Here is a 15,036-nt window from a genome sequence, read left to right as displayed (position 1 = left end):
AAACACGCGGTTTTGACATTTTTAAATACTCGTAATGGCTTGTCGCGGCAGATGCGAATGTGATGAAATGGGAATAGACTACTACGGCGTTTTGTCGTTGAAGAAAAATTCCACCGATTTGGAAATAAAAAAGGCGTAAGATAGTTTGTCGATCAATTTACTGCTTGGTTAAAATAACAATTTTTCCATTCAAAAAAGATCAGAGTGTTTCGGATAATTTTTAAGAAGCTTTTGGAAAACTGAAAGAAACTCGTCCAACAATATTGTTAACCTTGATTTTAGGAAACATAAAATATCTTCCAAGCTTTCAAAATATTGGTAAAATTTTACCCTTTTCACATGTACATACATATTAGGGTGGTTCTTATCTAGGTCAAGCGTTTGAATTTTTTTTTTTTTTTTTTAAGGAAAATGGTAATTACTTTAAAACTATACATTGTAAAAAAATTTCCCGTGACTATTTTATAGGTAATTTAATCTTCCGTAAGAAAGATCTGTTGTAAAATTTTCATAAATCTAATATTTACCACGTTATTATCGAAAAAATGAAGACAGTTCTTCGCTGATGACGTGATAAATATTAGACGCATGAAAATTTTTCCAACAGATCTTTTTTGTAGAGCATTAGATTTCTTACAAAATAGTAAAATAAAATATTTTTATAATCTATAGTTTCAAAGTAACAAACAGCTTTCTTTCAGAAAAATTTCAAATGCATACACTTTTCCAGTGTTAGAGTTATCGGAAAAATTCTGGGATTGAACCAGATTTTTTTCTACATATGTTTGAGGGGTGAGAGAGAGAGAAGAAATTCCAACATGACCAAAATAAGAGCCACCATAGTACATATATACAGAAATAAATGTGAAACCAAATATTTCGTTCTTCCGGACGTTGAAAGGAAAGAAATCGCTTATAACACCTCGATATCACTTCATAATTATTGATCAAGGTTTCGGAGATTGGCAATTCATTATAATCCGGAAAGACAAAAAGACAGGGGCGTTCAAGCGGTCTTCAGCCTGATCGCCGAGGCTTACGATGTACTTTCAGATCCGTTCAAAAGAGCAATCTACGATCAGTACGGCGAGGAGGGATTGAAGAGGGGAGTTCCCGGCCCCCAAGACTACATCCAGCCTTACGTTTTCCACGGTGATCCCCTCAGGACCTACAGGTTAAAATTTCCCGCATTCTACGCCATGCCGATACACCCCCTCCACGTGGATACACCGTATTGATTTTTTTTTCGCGCCCAGGGATTTTTTCGGCACTTCCAGTCCGTACGCCGACCTCCTTGACGTTCTCGCCAATCCTTTACCTCTCTACGAGTTGCCCGAAGGAAGAGGAATCAAGCGCAAGGAGGAGCCGCTCATTAAACCCCTTTTACTTACTTTGAATGAGGTTTTTTTCTTCCCCCTTATCAATTATCTATTTCATTTGGTGGTAGTTGATTGGTAGCTTTATTTATACGTATACACCAACGAAGGGGAAGAAGTACGCGCGTGGAACGTTGTTCGCGTTCTTCGTTACACTTGGACCAGTCTTCAGATTCTAAAAAAAATAATTTCAACTCGCCAAGTCTTTGATAAGCTGTACAGAAAATCAGAGTGAAAAAATTGTGCAAAGTGGCGGCAGGTTTCGGTCTTCTTTAACAAAGCGCAACCCCTTGTTCGACTCCGACAAGCGCACGTCTGCGAGAGCCTGTGAATCGAATTGATCGGTAGTTCGAACTTCGTACGTATATTTCAGGTATTCTTCGGAGGAGTGAAGAAGATGAAGATCCAGAGATTAGTCCTATCGGGGGACGGTAAGTCGGCCACGGTACCGAGGGAGAAAATTCTGACCATCCCGATAAAGCCGGGGCTTCCCTCGGGGACGGAGATCCTGTTTCCCGAAGAGGGCGACCAAGGTCCTACGAAAATACCCGGTAGATTGGCGATATCGATTCGTTACGTATCTCACCGGGTGGGCGAGGGTCGGTTGAAGGGGGTTAATCAGCGATTCAGCGACGTTTCGCAGCCGGCTCGTTTCCCGTTCAAACCGCAGAACAATGCAGTTCGATTTTCCCTTCGCCTCCCTTCGTCCACCCCGAATTTCCATCGTTCGATTAAGCCGAAACGCAGGCGAAATCGGCCCTCTATTTTTCGCTCCACACCAGCCGACATCATCTTCGTAACCGAGGACCGTCCTCACGACACCTTCGTCAGAGACGGTTCCAATCTCCTAATGATCGTCGATGTCTTTCTTCGCGAAGCCCTGACTGGCTTCATCGTCACGGTTAACACAATCGACGAGAGGATTCTTCGGGTGCCCATAACTTCCGTCGTCTCGTAAGCGGGCCACACCTTTATTTCTTCTATCCGTTTTGTTGCATAAATATTACGTATTCCTCTGGCGTGTGCATTCTGCTCTTGTACAATTATTCCTTCCTGCACTTTTAGCCCCGCGTCTAATGGTTCGTCAAATTACTGCTTTTAGAGTGCTTCGGGGGGTTGTGAGCTCTAATTAATTATCCCATCGGCAAGGACTAATTACGCTCGTCTTGATTCAAGGTTTTCACAACCTACCAGGTGGACCGACACATTTTCTTTTGTACAAATCTCCGAGGTTGTTTTTTGTTCGAAAAATTTATTACAAAATAGTACATCGATGCAATCGCCAATTTTCTGTTTGTTCTTTTTTTATTTTTTTATTTTTTATTTTTTTACCTCTCAAGACGTTTTAATCGATACAAGGCCAGGTTACGAAAAATTGGTGATCGGTGAGGGGTTGCCGTTGGTGGAAAACCCGAAGGAAAGGGGCGATCTTATTATACGATTCAACATCGAGTTTCCCGCCTACATGCCGAACTCGAGTAAGAATTACGTCAAGAAGGCATTCAGAGTATCGTCAGCTGGCGGCGAGAAGGGCGACGCAGAGTATATTCAGCGACTTATTTTGGCCGATAAACTCCGGAGGAACATCGATTCGGACATTCCTTTACGCAGAGAGTCGGATGACGACGAGAAACGACAGCTCAGAGATATCTGCAATCCGTGATTGCCGATGCTGTTTAATATATTTGAATCGCTCGCGTATCGCCGCTCAGTTTGCGCATCGTACTCGAAATTGCACAGTCAGGTGCTCGTGCTGTAAATCTCGATAATTTGTATTCTGTAACATGTTTTTACTTGGAGGCAAATTCAAATAAATCAGTATTTATTCGAGTATACCATTTATTTTTATGTCTTTTTGGTCAATGGGCAAGTACAGGAGATTATAGGTTTCATATTTTCGTGAAGTTTTATGTCAATTGTCATTTGTTTCTAAATTGATTTTGGCTGTTCGAATTTATTCTCGATTCAAGAATTTTGAATCGATAAAAAAGCGTCGTTTCCAACTTCGAAATCTGCGTAATAATTCAGCGCGAGAAAACTCGTTACAAAATTGAATTTTCCAACCGTTAGAGACCGAGTTACCGGCACATCGTTTAATTTATGGACTATAAAACTTTAGCCTCGGCGTAATAAAACATCTATTCTGTTCTTGAATGATTAATTATATAATTAACCGAATTCGATTGAAACTCATGAATTGTGCGCCATCTCGCATTGAGTAACCACATCGATCAGGGTTAGTTTTCAAAAACGCCGACAGATGACGGCACGGGTAGAACGTCACAACAAGATAACGTCAGAAGTAATCTGAAGATGATTACTCACGCAAATTATCTAACACACAATCACATGACTGTTCAGCACGTGACTTTATTTACAGTTGGCTCAAGATCTCGCGAATATGTATGGTGCAGTTTTTCATGTGACGACGATAAGACGTGAATTAGAATTTTTCGAACAATGTGGGAACTCTAGTCGTAGTTTAGTCTATAATGCCTTTGTTCAAGAATTTGTTCTCAGCTAGAAACGAGTCTAATAAATACGCTGATAAAATTTTACCAGCGAATAAGAGTAACGGACCGAGTGATAGGTGAGAATCACGTCAATCGTTCATTCATTCATTCATTTCTTCCTTCCTCTCAATGCCTTCGTACTTGAATATCGACCATCGGATGGTCTGTTTATTCGGATGAAATTATCGCTATGACAGTTTATTTATGAACAACGAGCATTATGAATTATGGGCATTTCACTGAATCGCGTGTTCACCAATTGTCATTCACGAACTTTCTTCGCGCTCCTAACCTTTACCTCTAAGGAACAAACAACGGACGATATTGTCTGGGACGTTTCGTCCATTAATTTGCTGCTTAACGTTAAGTCTGAAATATTTGAGATTGACTTTATTCACGCTGATAATATCTATTTTTTACCTTGTTGCAGGAAATCTGTCTCTTTTCAAAAGGACCAAATTAGGGTATTATTATTTCGAGACTGTGAGCGCAGGGGTGAGCAGAAACTGTTATTCGATTCGATATCCGTTGAGAAAATTCCTGTCAAGTTTCGATGCGGAGGTTCAAAGAATTCCGTCACAGAAAAAGACGATATCTACATAGAAATTGACGATGAGTTTGTTTATGAGGTAAATATATTTGGGGTCAATAAAATTTCATTATTGCTAAACTTGTCATAACTAATTACAAAACAGTTTTAATCCTTGTTCATGATATCGATAATCATAAATGAAGTTCACAATGGATAAATATTGTTTAGACCCTTGTTTTACTGGACGTTTTATCGTTGAAATAAAGTTTGCCAAATAATAACGTATTTTGTAATGTTTTTTTCTAGTATAAGAAGGTGGAGTGTGACGATGTCGGCTTCCTGAAAGAAATGGTATTTGGTTCTGTGGCCATGACTTACAGAGGACCTTCTTTCAAGGTGAAGATTTGACATTTTTTTTTTTCACAAACTAGAAAATCAGTCATGAAATTGGCTCTGTTAATTCATCTTGAGTGATTAAAGTCTAAAGTCTATGCTAGCATACGTGAACCAGGAACTAGTTTTATGAAGCGGAACATAAATAGAATCGTAGAAAGAAAATTCTGTACTGATATGATATGAGTCGTATTATTCACTAGTCGTACAATGTCAATAGTAATCACAAAAAGTATTCCCAACATTTCAGTTACACAGTTTCAATAAGCACAGCTGAGCCTATATGTGCACAGTATTTTCAATAGACTTGCACAGACTATTTGAAGTATTAGCTTCTTATTTGTGTACACATATGGCACCGTACTCGAATTTGTTGACTTAACCAAAAAAGTGTGCTTTGTTGTCTGATCTATTATATTCGTATTATTTATTACAGATTCATGCTATGAATTCTCCTCGACGAATCATGTGTGCAAAGGTTTTTCCTGCCCCGGAGCACACTTCCTTCAAACAGAAGTAAGTTGACAAATTCTAATGGGCTATTATATATACATCTAATGTGTTCGAGTATTAATACTCCAATTTTCTTATCGAATTTAATCCTAAACCAGTAATTATTTTCCAGTGAAAGGCACTCTGGTGAGAATTTGGGAAATTCCATGAGTATTGATGGTAATAATGACAACGGGAGTTCAAGTATGCTGACTGTCGGTGAGTCATTGAATTCTGATATTCAAATGGAAACTCTCTCCTGAATATGGCTTAAAATACAGTCAAACTGTGCATTGAACTGAATCGCTATCATCTATCTAAAATTCGTGTTTCAGTGTCTCAGTCGAACCTAATGAATTCATATGGGAACCGGCTTAGTCCAGAGTTGAGAAAAAATTCCACCAGTTCCAGCACCGGCAGCAGTTGGGATATCGACATTTCAGCTGCACCACCAGCTGGTGGTAGTAAGTATAAACATTTGAATTCACTTAAACCGTTTTCTACCATCTGTTGATCTGTGCAAAGTTGACTTCTCATTGTAATTCTCTTTCTATTTGACTGATACAAGAAACTTGAGCTTTGCCGTTAGTTAACTTTTATTTTTATATAGCCAAGACTAGAGATTGTTTTTGTTTAATGCTTACCTAAATTGTTCAGGCTCGCAGTCGTTGGAAAGTAGCAGCTCATCAGGTGTTGGCAGTTTATCTAGTCTTCGACGAAGGTGGCTTCGAGCTATCTCAACATCATTGAGCCGATCCGAATCTGAAGACTTGTTTGGACTACAATACTGTCCACTTGACGGGTCACATGATAACTACGATAGTCGGACTCGCCGGCACAGAACTAGAATCGGTTTAGCAGTTTTAGTTGAACTGACGCAAGGTCATGAACGGTTAGTGCTTTTTATGGGGTATTTCTTTGCTACTAATTACTCCTATTGAAAGAGAGAAAAGATTACGAATACGCAATTGTTTATTTCATAGATACTTTATTCAAAGACTTGATTTTGATGTTAATTTCAATAAAGCTGTATCGACTCATTGTTATCAGGAGCATGGAAGCTCGTCTGTTAGAACATGGTGCTCTGCTCGAGGGGATGTTAGACCGGTTACGACGGTCATGTCATAGAGGTGGTCAAAACAAGGGCAAAGGACTGGTGGCGCGAATGCATCGAGCATCGACACACTGTACATTATGGCTGCTGCGACTGTTTATGAATACAACAAATTTGCCAACTCCGTTATTGTGGCATAAGGTTCTGCTGACTCCAAACACAGCCGGGGAATTGAAAGTTCATACGTTGCAGCACAGTCTTCAATTGATGGGTCGTTTGTTCGATGATGTTGATACCAAGTCGACAAATTTGTGAGTATTGGACCCATATTATTGAGAGTTTTGTCAGAGTTGGCTTCAGATATTTTCGACGTATACGAACCACCAGCGATTTACATTTTTCAGTTTCCTCAGCACCCTAGTCACTGCTGTGCTGACGCACCACTTAGGTTGGGTACACACCGTGTTATCCTCTGGTGATCGTCAATTGGTAAATGATAATTATATTTGATGAATATGCGTGACTTTCAAGCCTCACACTTGCGCAGTTCAAGTTGCGTACTAAACAATTTATGTCTTTCACCTCTTCCACTAACTGACTAAGTGAGAGTCCTGAATTTAGCGCTTCGTATGCCACATAGATTTGAGCCCATCGCTATCTATCTCAATGTCCGTCCACATTATTGTTGTTGTAGATGTTATTATGGGTTACAGGTAGAAACGTTGGCCAAGCGTTATCCGTGCAATCCACTCTGGGCCCAACTCTGCGATTTGTATGGGGCTCTGGGTACACCCCTAAGAGTTGCCCATACGGTGATCGTTGGTGAGACAGATAAGACAGACTTAATAAATACAGTGTTGTCATTTTTGTCCTACTTCATACGCAGTGGGAATATTGAGCGGAGACGAGAGCGGAGATGTTCACCTCAGCGAGAGCTGCAAGAGGCAGTTGTTTTATTAAAAAAACTAGAAGCTAAGGGTTCTCTTTCATGCAAAGCTAAGCGTGACTCTACGACCAACGATACAAGTGCCGGTACAGAGTCAGTGTTTTCATCTCGTCAAATGAATGCGGCTTCGTCTCTTCAACGGAAAACTTCTAAACGGCGAGTCGATTTTTCCGCCGATAATTCTGCTAGCACGAATGCCTGTCACAATTTGTGTCTCAATCAAAACTTGGAGGGAAAAGCATTAAAGTTAAAAAGAAGTGAAACGATGATACAAAATCTCGATGCCCTTACCACGGACTCGGTTAAAACATATAACAACTATTATGTCAAGTACAAGTCATTTGACGACGATGAATGTCAAAAATTGAGTGCGTTTCCCCACTCTAGGGAAAAGGATCAAAATTCAAATTCTGTGAAAATAGTTGTAAGTGAAAGTCCACTTCTGGAACGAGATAAGCGGCGAGAATATTTACAGCGCAGTACGCAGCTTCAAGAGTTGGAGAGTAAAATGAGTAACAGAGATTTAGAGGCTGCATACGTTGACACCAAGCTTGAGTCATTAAAAAGATATGAAGGGAACGACTTTGATGCAAGTAAATTGTGTTCAGATGATACCGATGGCATTGAGTCGTCTCTCACGAGTATTAATCAGGGAAATTTTGGCAAAGAAGAGAACGTTCGTTTCGTACTTGGTGGCGAGGAAAAATCTGTTGAGTCTAAGGTTGGTTTACAACAAAAATGTTACTGTCAATGCGCATTCTCCAGAGTGCCGAGTACCTCTGCGCAGCTCCCCGAAGATGTACTCAGAAAAATTATTCAAAGAAACTTCCCCGAGTCGTCAAAAAGTATAAAAAATACCAGCAGCACTTCTACCAAAGAACGGTCTATGGGCCATTGCCTGAATTGTTTTGGTGCAAGCTTCGCACCCTCCCATACCTACGAAGGCAATAATCTACTGCTCGAAACACCCACCAATGCTACCGAGGTACTTCGCACGTGTAACAGTGCAAGTTCCGTTGATAATCGTGGAGCTAAAATAAATCGGCGCAATAGTTTGGAGTATTTAATGGAGGCAAACGGAGTTGTCGAACTTCCTATGCCAAGGTTGGTATGCGACGAAAATATTTGAGCTTTCATTGGGATATATTATCTAGTTTTCTCATCACATTTTCTATTAAACTCCAGATCAAAAAGAGTCGTTGTTAAAAGTGACGAGGAGCCTGATCAACAAGCAGGACTGGCTGGTTCTTTAAAATTCGGAGAAGTTCGTAGTATAAGTGTTGTCAAGGACACCGATCCCTGCAACACTGGTGGGTATACCTGGGGTCTCGTAGTTCAGGGATTGTCGAAAAGAAAAAAAAAGAAACGAAAGAAGAAAATCGTCGACGATGAACTCGATGCAGAGAGTGAAGACGAGTGGCTGGGCTGTGTCAGGGATGAAGTAGAGGCTGCTTTCCATTCCCCTGTAGTCGATCAGCCTATTTCCGAAGCTCTGTGCATCGTGGCCGACGTCGATAGCTGGCAAGTCGGAGTTCTCTCCAACAACACGCCCACCCTGAAAGCTCCGCTTCCTGTTGGAATGTCTCGACTTGTTGCTAACATGCTTGAAGCGTTTGCCTACGTCTGGCGGAAATATCACTCGCCCATTCACGTAAGCTTTTATTTTACTATTAAACATGAAACGCTGAAAATTAGCGTTCTTCTATCCTGTCTCATTCAAAAAACCAAAATTATACTAGATATGAAGACTGCTCGATTGATGAAACGAAATTTTTTTATTCTCAGTGTGTCCGAGTCCTGGAGGGGAAGCTACGGGAAATGTGGTTGCGGAGTGAAGCTCTGGCACAGATGCTGATCGGCGCTGAGCTGGAGGACGTCAGCGTAGACTCCTTAACGGATGCTCTTGATCTTGACGCAGCTGATATACCTGTACTTTTAGCAGTAGCCGCGACTCATTCGCCAGTAGTTGCACGAAGATTTGGGCTTAGCTTAGCCTAGTTGTATGATAAGGCACCGTCGTTCCTGGCGCCATGTTGCGTCTTTATATTATGCATCTCTATGCTATCACCGCCCTTCCATTTTTGCATAATAGTTCTGTACATTTTAGAAATAATTGAAGAACCAAATACTCGCAAGCCGATGATGTAAAAAATAATAAGAAATGAAAAATTTAATAACTAATAATAACATAAGCGCACCATATAAGTGATAGGAAAATAGTTATATATTATGTTTTTTTTTCTGATTCGTAACGTAATGTATGATACATTTAGGTACACATATTATATATACACAAATACCTATATTATACATATATACACATTATACACACATATTGTTGTATTATTATTTAGTATAGAATAAAAATTGTATTTTTTTTTTCTAACTGTCCGCCAACGTTACGTCTATGCGCAAGTAATACATTTAAAAAAAAAAAAATTCGGGTTAACATAGTTTTGTGGACAAATTATCTGTAATCGAATTGCCGTGCTATTTCTTGCCGTCTCAGTTCTCTGGGTTTGAACGAAATTATATTTCTACAGTGAAGATCTTATATCCTCGAGAAACATAAAACATATCCAAAAACGTTTTATTCAGTGATATTTGGCAAAAGTAGTTTGAAGAAAAGTTTAAATTTTTGGATCGAATTCGTGAATAGCTGCGTTCGGTATTTACACCGGTATTTATTGCGTCATATTGCATCCATCTAATTTTGTTTTCGGCGAAGCTCAATTTTCTTGTCAGAACGTTTCCATGTCATGAAATTCTAGGAATTGTCTAGGCCTTTTTCCTTTTTATTGCGTTTTAAAATTTCAGCATTTTAGGTTCTACTGCTTCTCACTGGAACCATGCTGATCTGTCCAGCTGAGCCGTAAGTTACTCGAATCTTGACTTGAGTTAACCGACTGATTTCAACGTTCAAAATTCTGCTTTCAGTCTCTCGCGGCAGTAGATAATCATATTTAAAAACTATGGTTCAATCACTCCAATTTATTATACTCCTTGTGATTTAATTCGATATACCTTTGTTGTTCAATTCTCACAGGACTTCCGTTCAGCCACCGCTATCCATCATAGAAGTGAAGAACAAAATTCGGGTTAGTACGTCCAAATCCTGATTGTTCCCCTTATCACATGTCGGCACACACAAACGGCGTTAGCGTCAAACATAAATAGGAACCTGGCAAAGATCTTGAATTGAATTTCCTGCTTATTTACAGCTTGGTCACGACGAATGTTGCACTTGCTGTTGCTGCTGTACACCGCAACCAAAGTGTCTCGTGAGTTAAAACTTCAAACAGAGTTTGGTATTTTTTCCCGCCATATTGAACCTTGTTCGTCGGATCATTTTCAGAAATATGTTCAACCAGAGAAAACCAAGTCTTTCGCCCCCATGAGGGTGAGTTCGGTTTGCAATACCCGATGATCGCTTTATATAACAGCAGGCGTAAGGATTTGAATATTTTCACTGACGACTGCTGTTCACTCTCATCCTAGTACTACTACAAGCCGGATGTCCCCATGGAGGATAACACGACGTATCGTCTTTCGTATTGGGAGGGTCCGAATTCCCCTGTCGAGCCGTTTCACCCTCAGGATAACCTGACTGTCGGAGGGGGCGAATTGTCCGACGACACAACGCACCGGGTATTCACCCCTAATCAGGCACCTAAGGGTGCCGATTGACGGCCCGATGAATAATATTTATCAATAAACCGCCGCAGTTGAGCTACCCGGGGAATTGGTGCGTCAAACCGGAAGTCCCAATAACGCCCTGCAAACGGCAATTGCTTGGTAGAGGTCCGATGCAGGATGTTACCACCCAGAAGCACGACTACACGTGGAAGTTGATTCCGCGTTCCGAACCGTTTAAAGGAAGGTCGAATATCTACTCCCCCTGCGCTATGATGTCCGGTAAGGGTACTTCGACGTTTGACAATGATTAATTCCGATCTTTTAGTGTATTTATCATGGTCTAATAACCGTTTTCACTGATACTAGATGACACTACGTACCGAATGAGCTATTATAACTACAATTGCTTGGCACCGATCAAGTCGTACGCCCCTATTAGAGAGTACTCAAAGTCCGACGTACCCATGGACGGATGCACAACTTACAGACTCAGTTATTGGCCTACGGTTCCACCACCCAAGGTGGGCTTGTTTTCCACAAATTATTTAAACTTGAATTACACGTATATTACTCCAAGTTCTACTGTGAGAGTTGGTGTAATTATATTATCAACGTAAACGATACTCTGGTTCATGGTTATCGTTTCCTTTCTCTCTCGATGTTGAATTTCAGCCGATCTTGATAAAACGTGAGATCAAAATATTGTTCACCAAAACTGTAAAGTTGAATTGTACTGTTTATAAAAACTCTTGTATAGGAGCTGAACAGCTTATTGGGATTGTTATACCAACACCAACTTAATTCGGATGTTCAACTCTTGTAAAGCTCATCACGATACGCTTCTCTTCAATCCAGGAGGAATATCCTTGGAGTAAAAAAGGAGAGTATCATCCTCCGGTCAATCCGATGGACGGCTGTACGACGTACAAGTTGAGCTACTGGCCAAACTGTGACGCAAAGCCGAGGAAGCCGTTCTCGATGCCCGACACGGAGAACATCTTGAATGCGAAATGCTGTTTCGACGACAATACAACTTACAGACTCAGCTATTTCGGATGTGAAGACGACGCGAAAAGGGAGCCGATACGACAGTCGGAGAACATCACGCTGCCCAATTGTCCTCTTTCCCACGACACTACCAATCGGGTATTTATCTGAAATATTACTTTTATACAGGACCGTATGGACATACTAATTATCGCGAAAGAAAATTCATGTCGCCAAGATCCGGATTCCGTTCTACGTTTGAACTTTTCACAATTTCCACGTTATGCGCAGCTAAGTTATCTTGGAAATTGGTGCGTGAAACCGGAAAAGCCGATAACTCCCTGCACGAGACAGCTGCTGGGAAGAGGCCCGATGCAGGAAGTGACGACCCAGAAGCACGACTACACTTGGAAGTGTGCCGAGGGTGATGGTGACAAGTTTAGACCGGTTGACAATCTCGAATTTTCCCCGTTACCGTTAGAATGTGAGCTTTTTATTAAATCCCTTGAATCTGGAGAGCAGTGGACTAGGTGGAGAACCATTCGAATGCGTCCGATCCATCGGTTTCAGGCTGCACGACACACCGACTATCGTACATGCCGATAAACGAGAAGTCCCTCGTTCCCATTAAATCGTACGCGCCTGAGAGAAGGTATTGGCGATCCGACGTTCCCATGGAGGGAGAAACCACGATGAAGCTGAGTTATCAGCCCGTCGAAGTCGCCGATAAGGTCGAGAAGCCTTGGGGCGCGAAGCTCAGTTATCAGCCTCCGACCACCCCAATGGCCGATTATACGACGTACAATCTCAGGTGCGACATCGCGTTCCCTCTTCATACGCTTGGTTTCTTTGTCTTTTCCTACTTCAATTTGTTTATCAACGGAAATGGACGGGTTATTTTTTATAAATATTTTTCTCGCTTTTCTATTAACGTTGTTGAAACGTGATATACCTGTACAACGGTCAAGTGGATTGGCATTTTACGAGGTGTGATCTTGGTAAGGTTTATATTACATGCCTGCGCGTTGGTTTGAGTTATTACCACAAGATGTACCAACTTTCGTGTCACGATCTTTCAACTGTCTGCACGATCGTTTAAATGGGTTATATACGTAAGACCTTGATCATCGATTTTCTGCAACGGATTGCAATATCTTTCACTTTCCATTATTTTCGTTCAATGTATTCTCAAGAACAAGGTGAACGAACAAAACGTCAATCAATCGGTTGAATATTGAGAAGCATTCGAATCAAAGCAAGAATGAAAGAAAAAAAAACGGGAAAATTACACGTGAAAATTGATTATTATTATTATAACAATCAATGACACCCAGATTACCTTTCTTTCTTCCCAGCTATATTCCTCCAGGCACTCTGGTTCCTCTGCCAGAAGATGCACCGCCATGTCCACCCTCGAATACTTGTAAACGTGAGTAAAAATGTATTGATCGTTAACTCGAGAAGCGAATGTACAGTTGTCGAAATTGACAAAATAAGGGAATAGAACAAAGGGGTGGAAATAGAATTATTTGATTTTCACGATTAAACGCTGCACATTGAAAAGACTTTTGAACAATTTGCATGTAATTTTCTACAAAGTAAATTTTTTAATTTCAAAACCTGTCCGCGTGTCCATGAATGGTAATTTTTGAATACATATTTCTGAATACTTTTCCGCTTGTTTCAGCATGTGGGCAATGCTGCAACTAGTATCCGCCTGGTTCCAGGATGAGAAGACGTGACAGTTTTATCCTACGCTGGCGTGATTTTTATGTGCTTTTACTCCCGTTGTTTTTTTTTTTTTTTTAACCCTTTTGTATCGTCTTTTGTGGTACCGTATTCCTGTTTTGTACACAGTCCGTTGTCTTTGATATATATATATATATATATATATAGAACGTTTATTTACAAGATAAAAGGATCATGTGCAGCGTGCTGCAGTCCCGTTTGTCCCATTATCTTCTTTGTACGTGCGGTGAAAATTAATTATTCACCGTACCTAATTCTTCTTCGACCAGCGATCATTTACGAATTCCTCAAATATTTCACGAGGCCGTGTGAAAGTCCAGCAGTGGGTGATGACAGCTTCTGCAATTCGCCTGCCTCGGTGCAGAAAGTGGATAAACCGCAAACATGGCGTATTTCCTGCAGCGGTTGCAGTTGATGCGATGATAAAAAACCGAGTGTTTGATCATCACGCCGAGCCGAATGGATCTTTGTATTATTGAACGTACTTATTGAATAACATACTCCAAGTTTCTGATGCAACGCAAGGTTTGCTATTTAAAGATAAAATTTGGGCCGCCGTGACATTCCGCGTGGCGTGTCTACGCACAGTATACGTATTCATGCACGTGCATACGTAAACTTTGAACTTTGTATAATATCAAATTGTTACAACGGCCAGGCTCGCTTTATTTATCTCATACACACGTACGCGGGATTCACATGTGTTTTGTTTTTACATAATACGAAATTAAGCAAACGAAGAAACATTTTTCGCCATTATGCAATTCAGGCAATTATCATTGCGTAATGAAATGAAATTGCAGGGCAATTCCGTGACTCCGGTAATTCTATTCCAGACAAAGTGTACGTGGATAAAGCTCCATGATGCAGCGCACGAGGAGCTGGGATCTTGAACCTTGGACGGCCTTGTCTGCGCGTTTATGCCGCGTTTTACACCCTCTTGAGTAACCCGAAAATCGTTTACGAAGACTGTATTGTTCGTTTATATATTACGAATTTTTATGCGACTAACGAAATTCTTCTAATAGAACAGCTTTCTATTCCGAAACAAATGATGAGATATACGCGGCAAATTGGGCATAAATCACGGATACGCAAATTCGAGGCGTGGATCTCATTATAATCGGATTCTCCGGAAGTGTTCTGAAAGTTTGAAAAAAAACGATCCATAAAACGGTGCTAAGCCTTCGGAGAAGATCGGCGGCAGCGATTTCACGGAATAGCCGAGAGAAAAAGAGTTCGAGCAACCGCGACCTTTGAAATTCGTGTGCCAAAACTGGTCGAAAGTGAGATGATACAGTTACGAGATCAAACATCGTTTCTTCTCGCGAGAGATGGGCGAGGCGGAACGGACGGCG

General features: G+C 40.8%; 3 protein-coding genes across 4 annotated transcripts; all 3 read left to right on the top strand.

Moving 5' to 3' along the window:
* Nucleotides 1-67: 67 nt before the first annotated feature.
* LOC124225044 (dnaJ homolog subfamily B member 13) lies at nt 68-3,039 on the top strand. The gene is made up of 6 exons (XM_046637453.2): nt 68-135; nt 953-1,174; nt 1,257-1,401; nt 1,750-1,927; nt 2,159-2,330; nt 2,736-3,039. The coding sequence occupies exons 1-6, from the start codon at nt 68-70 to the stop codon at nt 3,037-3,039; spliced, it is 1,089 nt and encodes a 362-aa protein (XP_046493409.1).
* A 704-nt stretch (nt 3,040-3,743) lies between these two features.
* On the top strand, nt 3,744-9,589 carry LOC124210637 (folliculin-interacting protein 2). 2 transcript variants are annotated; one of them, XM_046608802.2, is made up of 12 exons: nt 3,744-3,966; nt 4,320-4,518; nt 4,728-4,817; nt 5,251-5,330; nt 5,440-5,525; nt 5,642-5,770; nt 5,964-6,198; nt 6,357-6,671; nt 6,765-6,849; nt 7,074-8,410; nt 8,492-8,957; nt 9,092-9,589. In XM_046608802.2, exons 1-12 carry the CDS (start codon nt 3,869-3,871, stop codon nt 9,302-9,304), a joined length of 3,333 nt encoding a protein of 1,110 aa, XP_046464758.1. In that variant the 5' UTR covers nt 3,744-3,868; the 3' UTR covers nt 9,305-9,589. The 2 variants fall into 2 exon arrangements, with proteins under 2 accessions (XP_046464758.1, XP_068991663.1); XM_069135562.1 differs by lacking the exon at nt 6,765-6,849 and having other exon boundaries at nt 7,247-8,410.
* Nucleotides 9,590-9,705: 116 nt separating this feature from the next.
* On the top strand, nt 9,706-14,571 carry LOC124224840 (stabilizer of axonemal microtubules 1). The gene is given in 14 exon segments (XM_069138186.1): nt 9,706-10,178; nt 10,353-10,404; nt 10,528-10,587; nt 10,662-10,706; nt 10,805-10,954; nt 11,032-11,221; nt 11,309-11,463; nt 11,798-12,088; nt 12,221-12,413; nt 12,500-12,740; nt 13,285-13,362; nt 13,617-13,638; nt 14,267-14,362; nt 14,482-14,571. Coding segments are annotated over 14 exon segments (1,686 nt in total). The 5' UTR covers nt 9,706-10,155.
* The last annotated feature ends 465 nt before the right edge of the window (nt 14,572-15,036 follow it).

The sequence above is a fragment of the Neodiprion pinetum genome, chromosome 1 (assembly GCF_021155775.2).
Source record: "Neodiprion pinetum isolate iyNeoPine1 chromosome 1, iyNeoPine1.2, whole genome shotgun sequence".
Classification (NCBI taxonomy): domain Eukaryota; kingdom Metazoa; phylum Arthropoda; class Insecta; order Hymenoptera; family Diprionidae; genus Neodiprion; species Neodiprion pinetum.
This window is presented reverse-complemented; position numbering and strand designations above follow the sequence as displayed.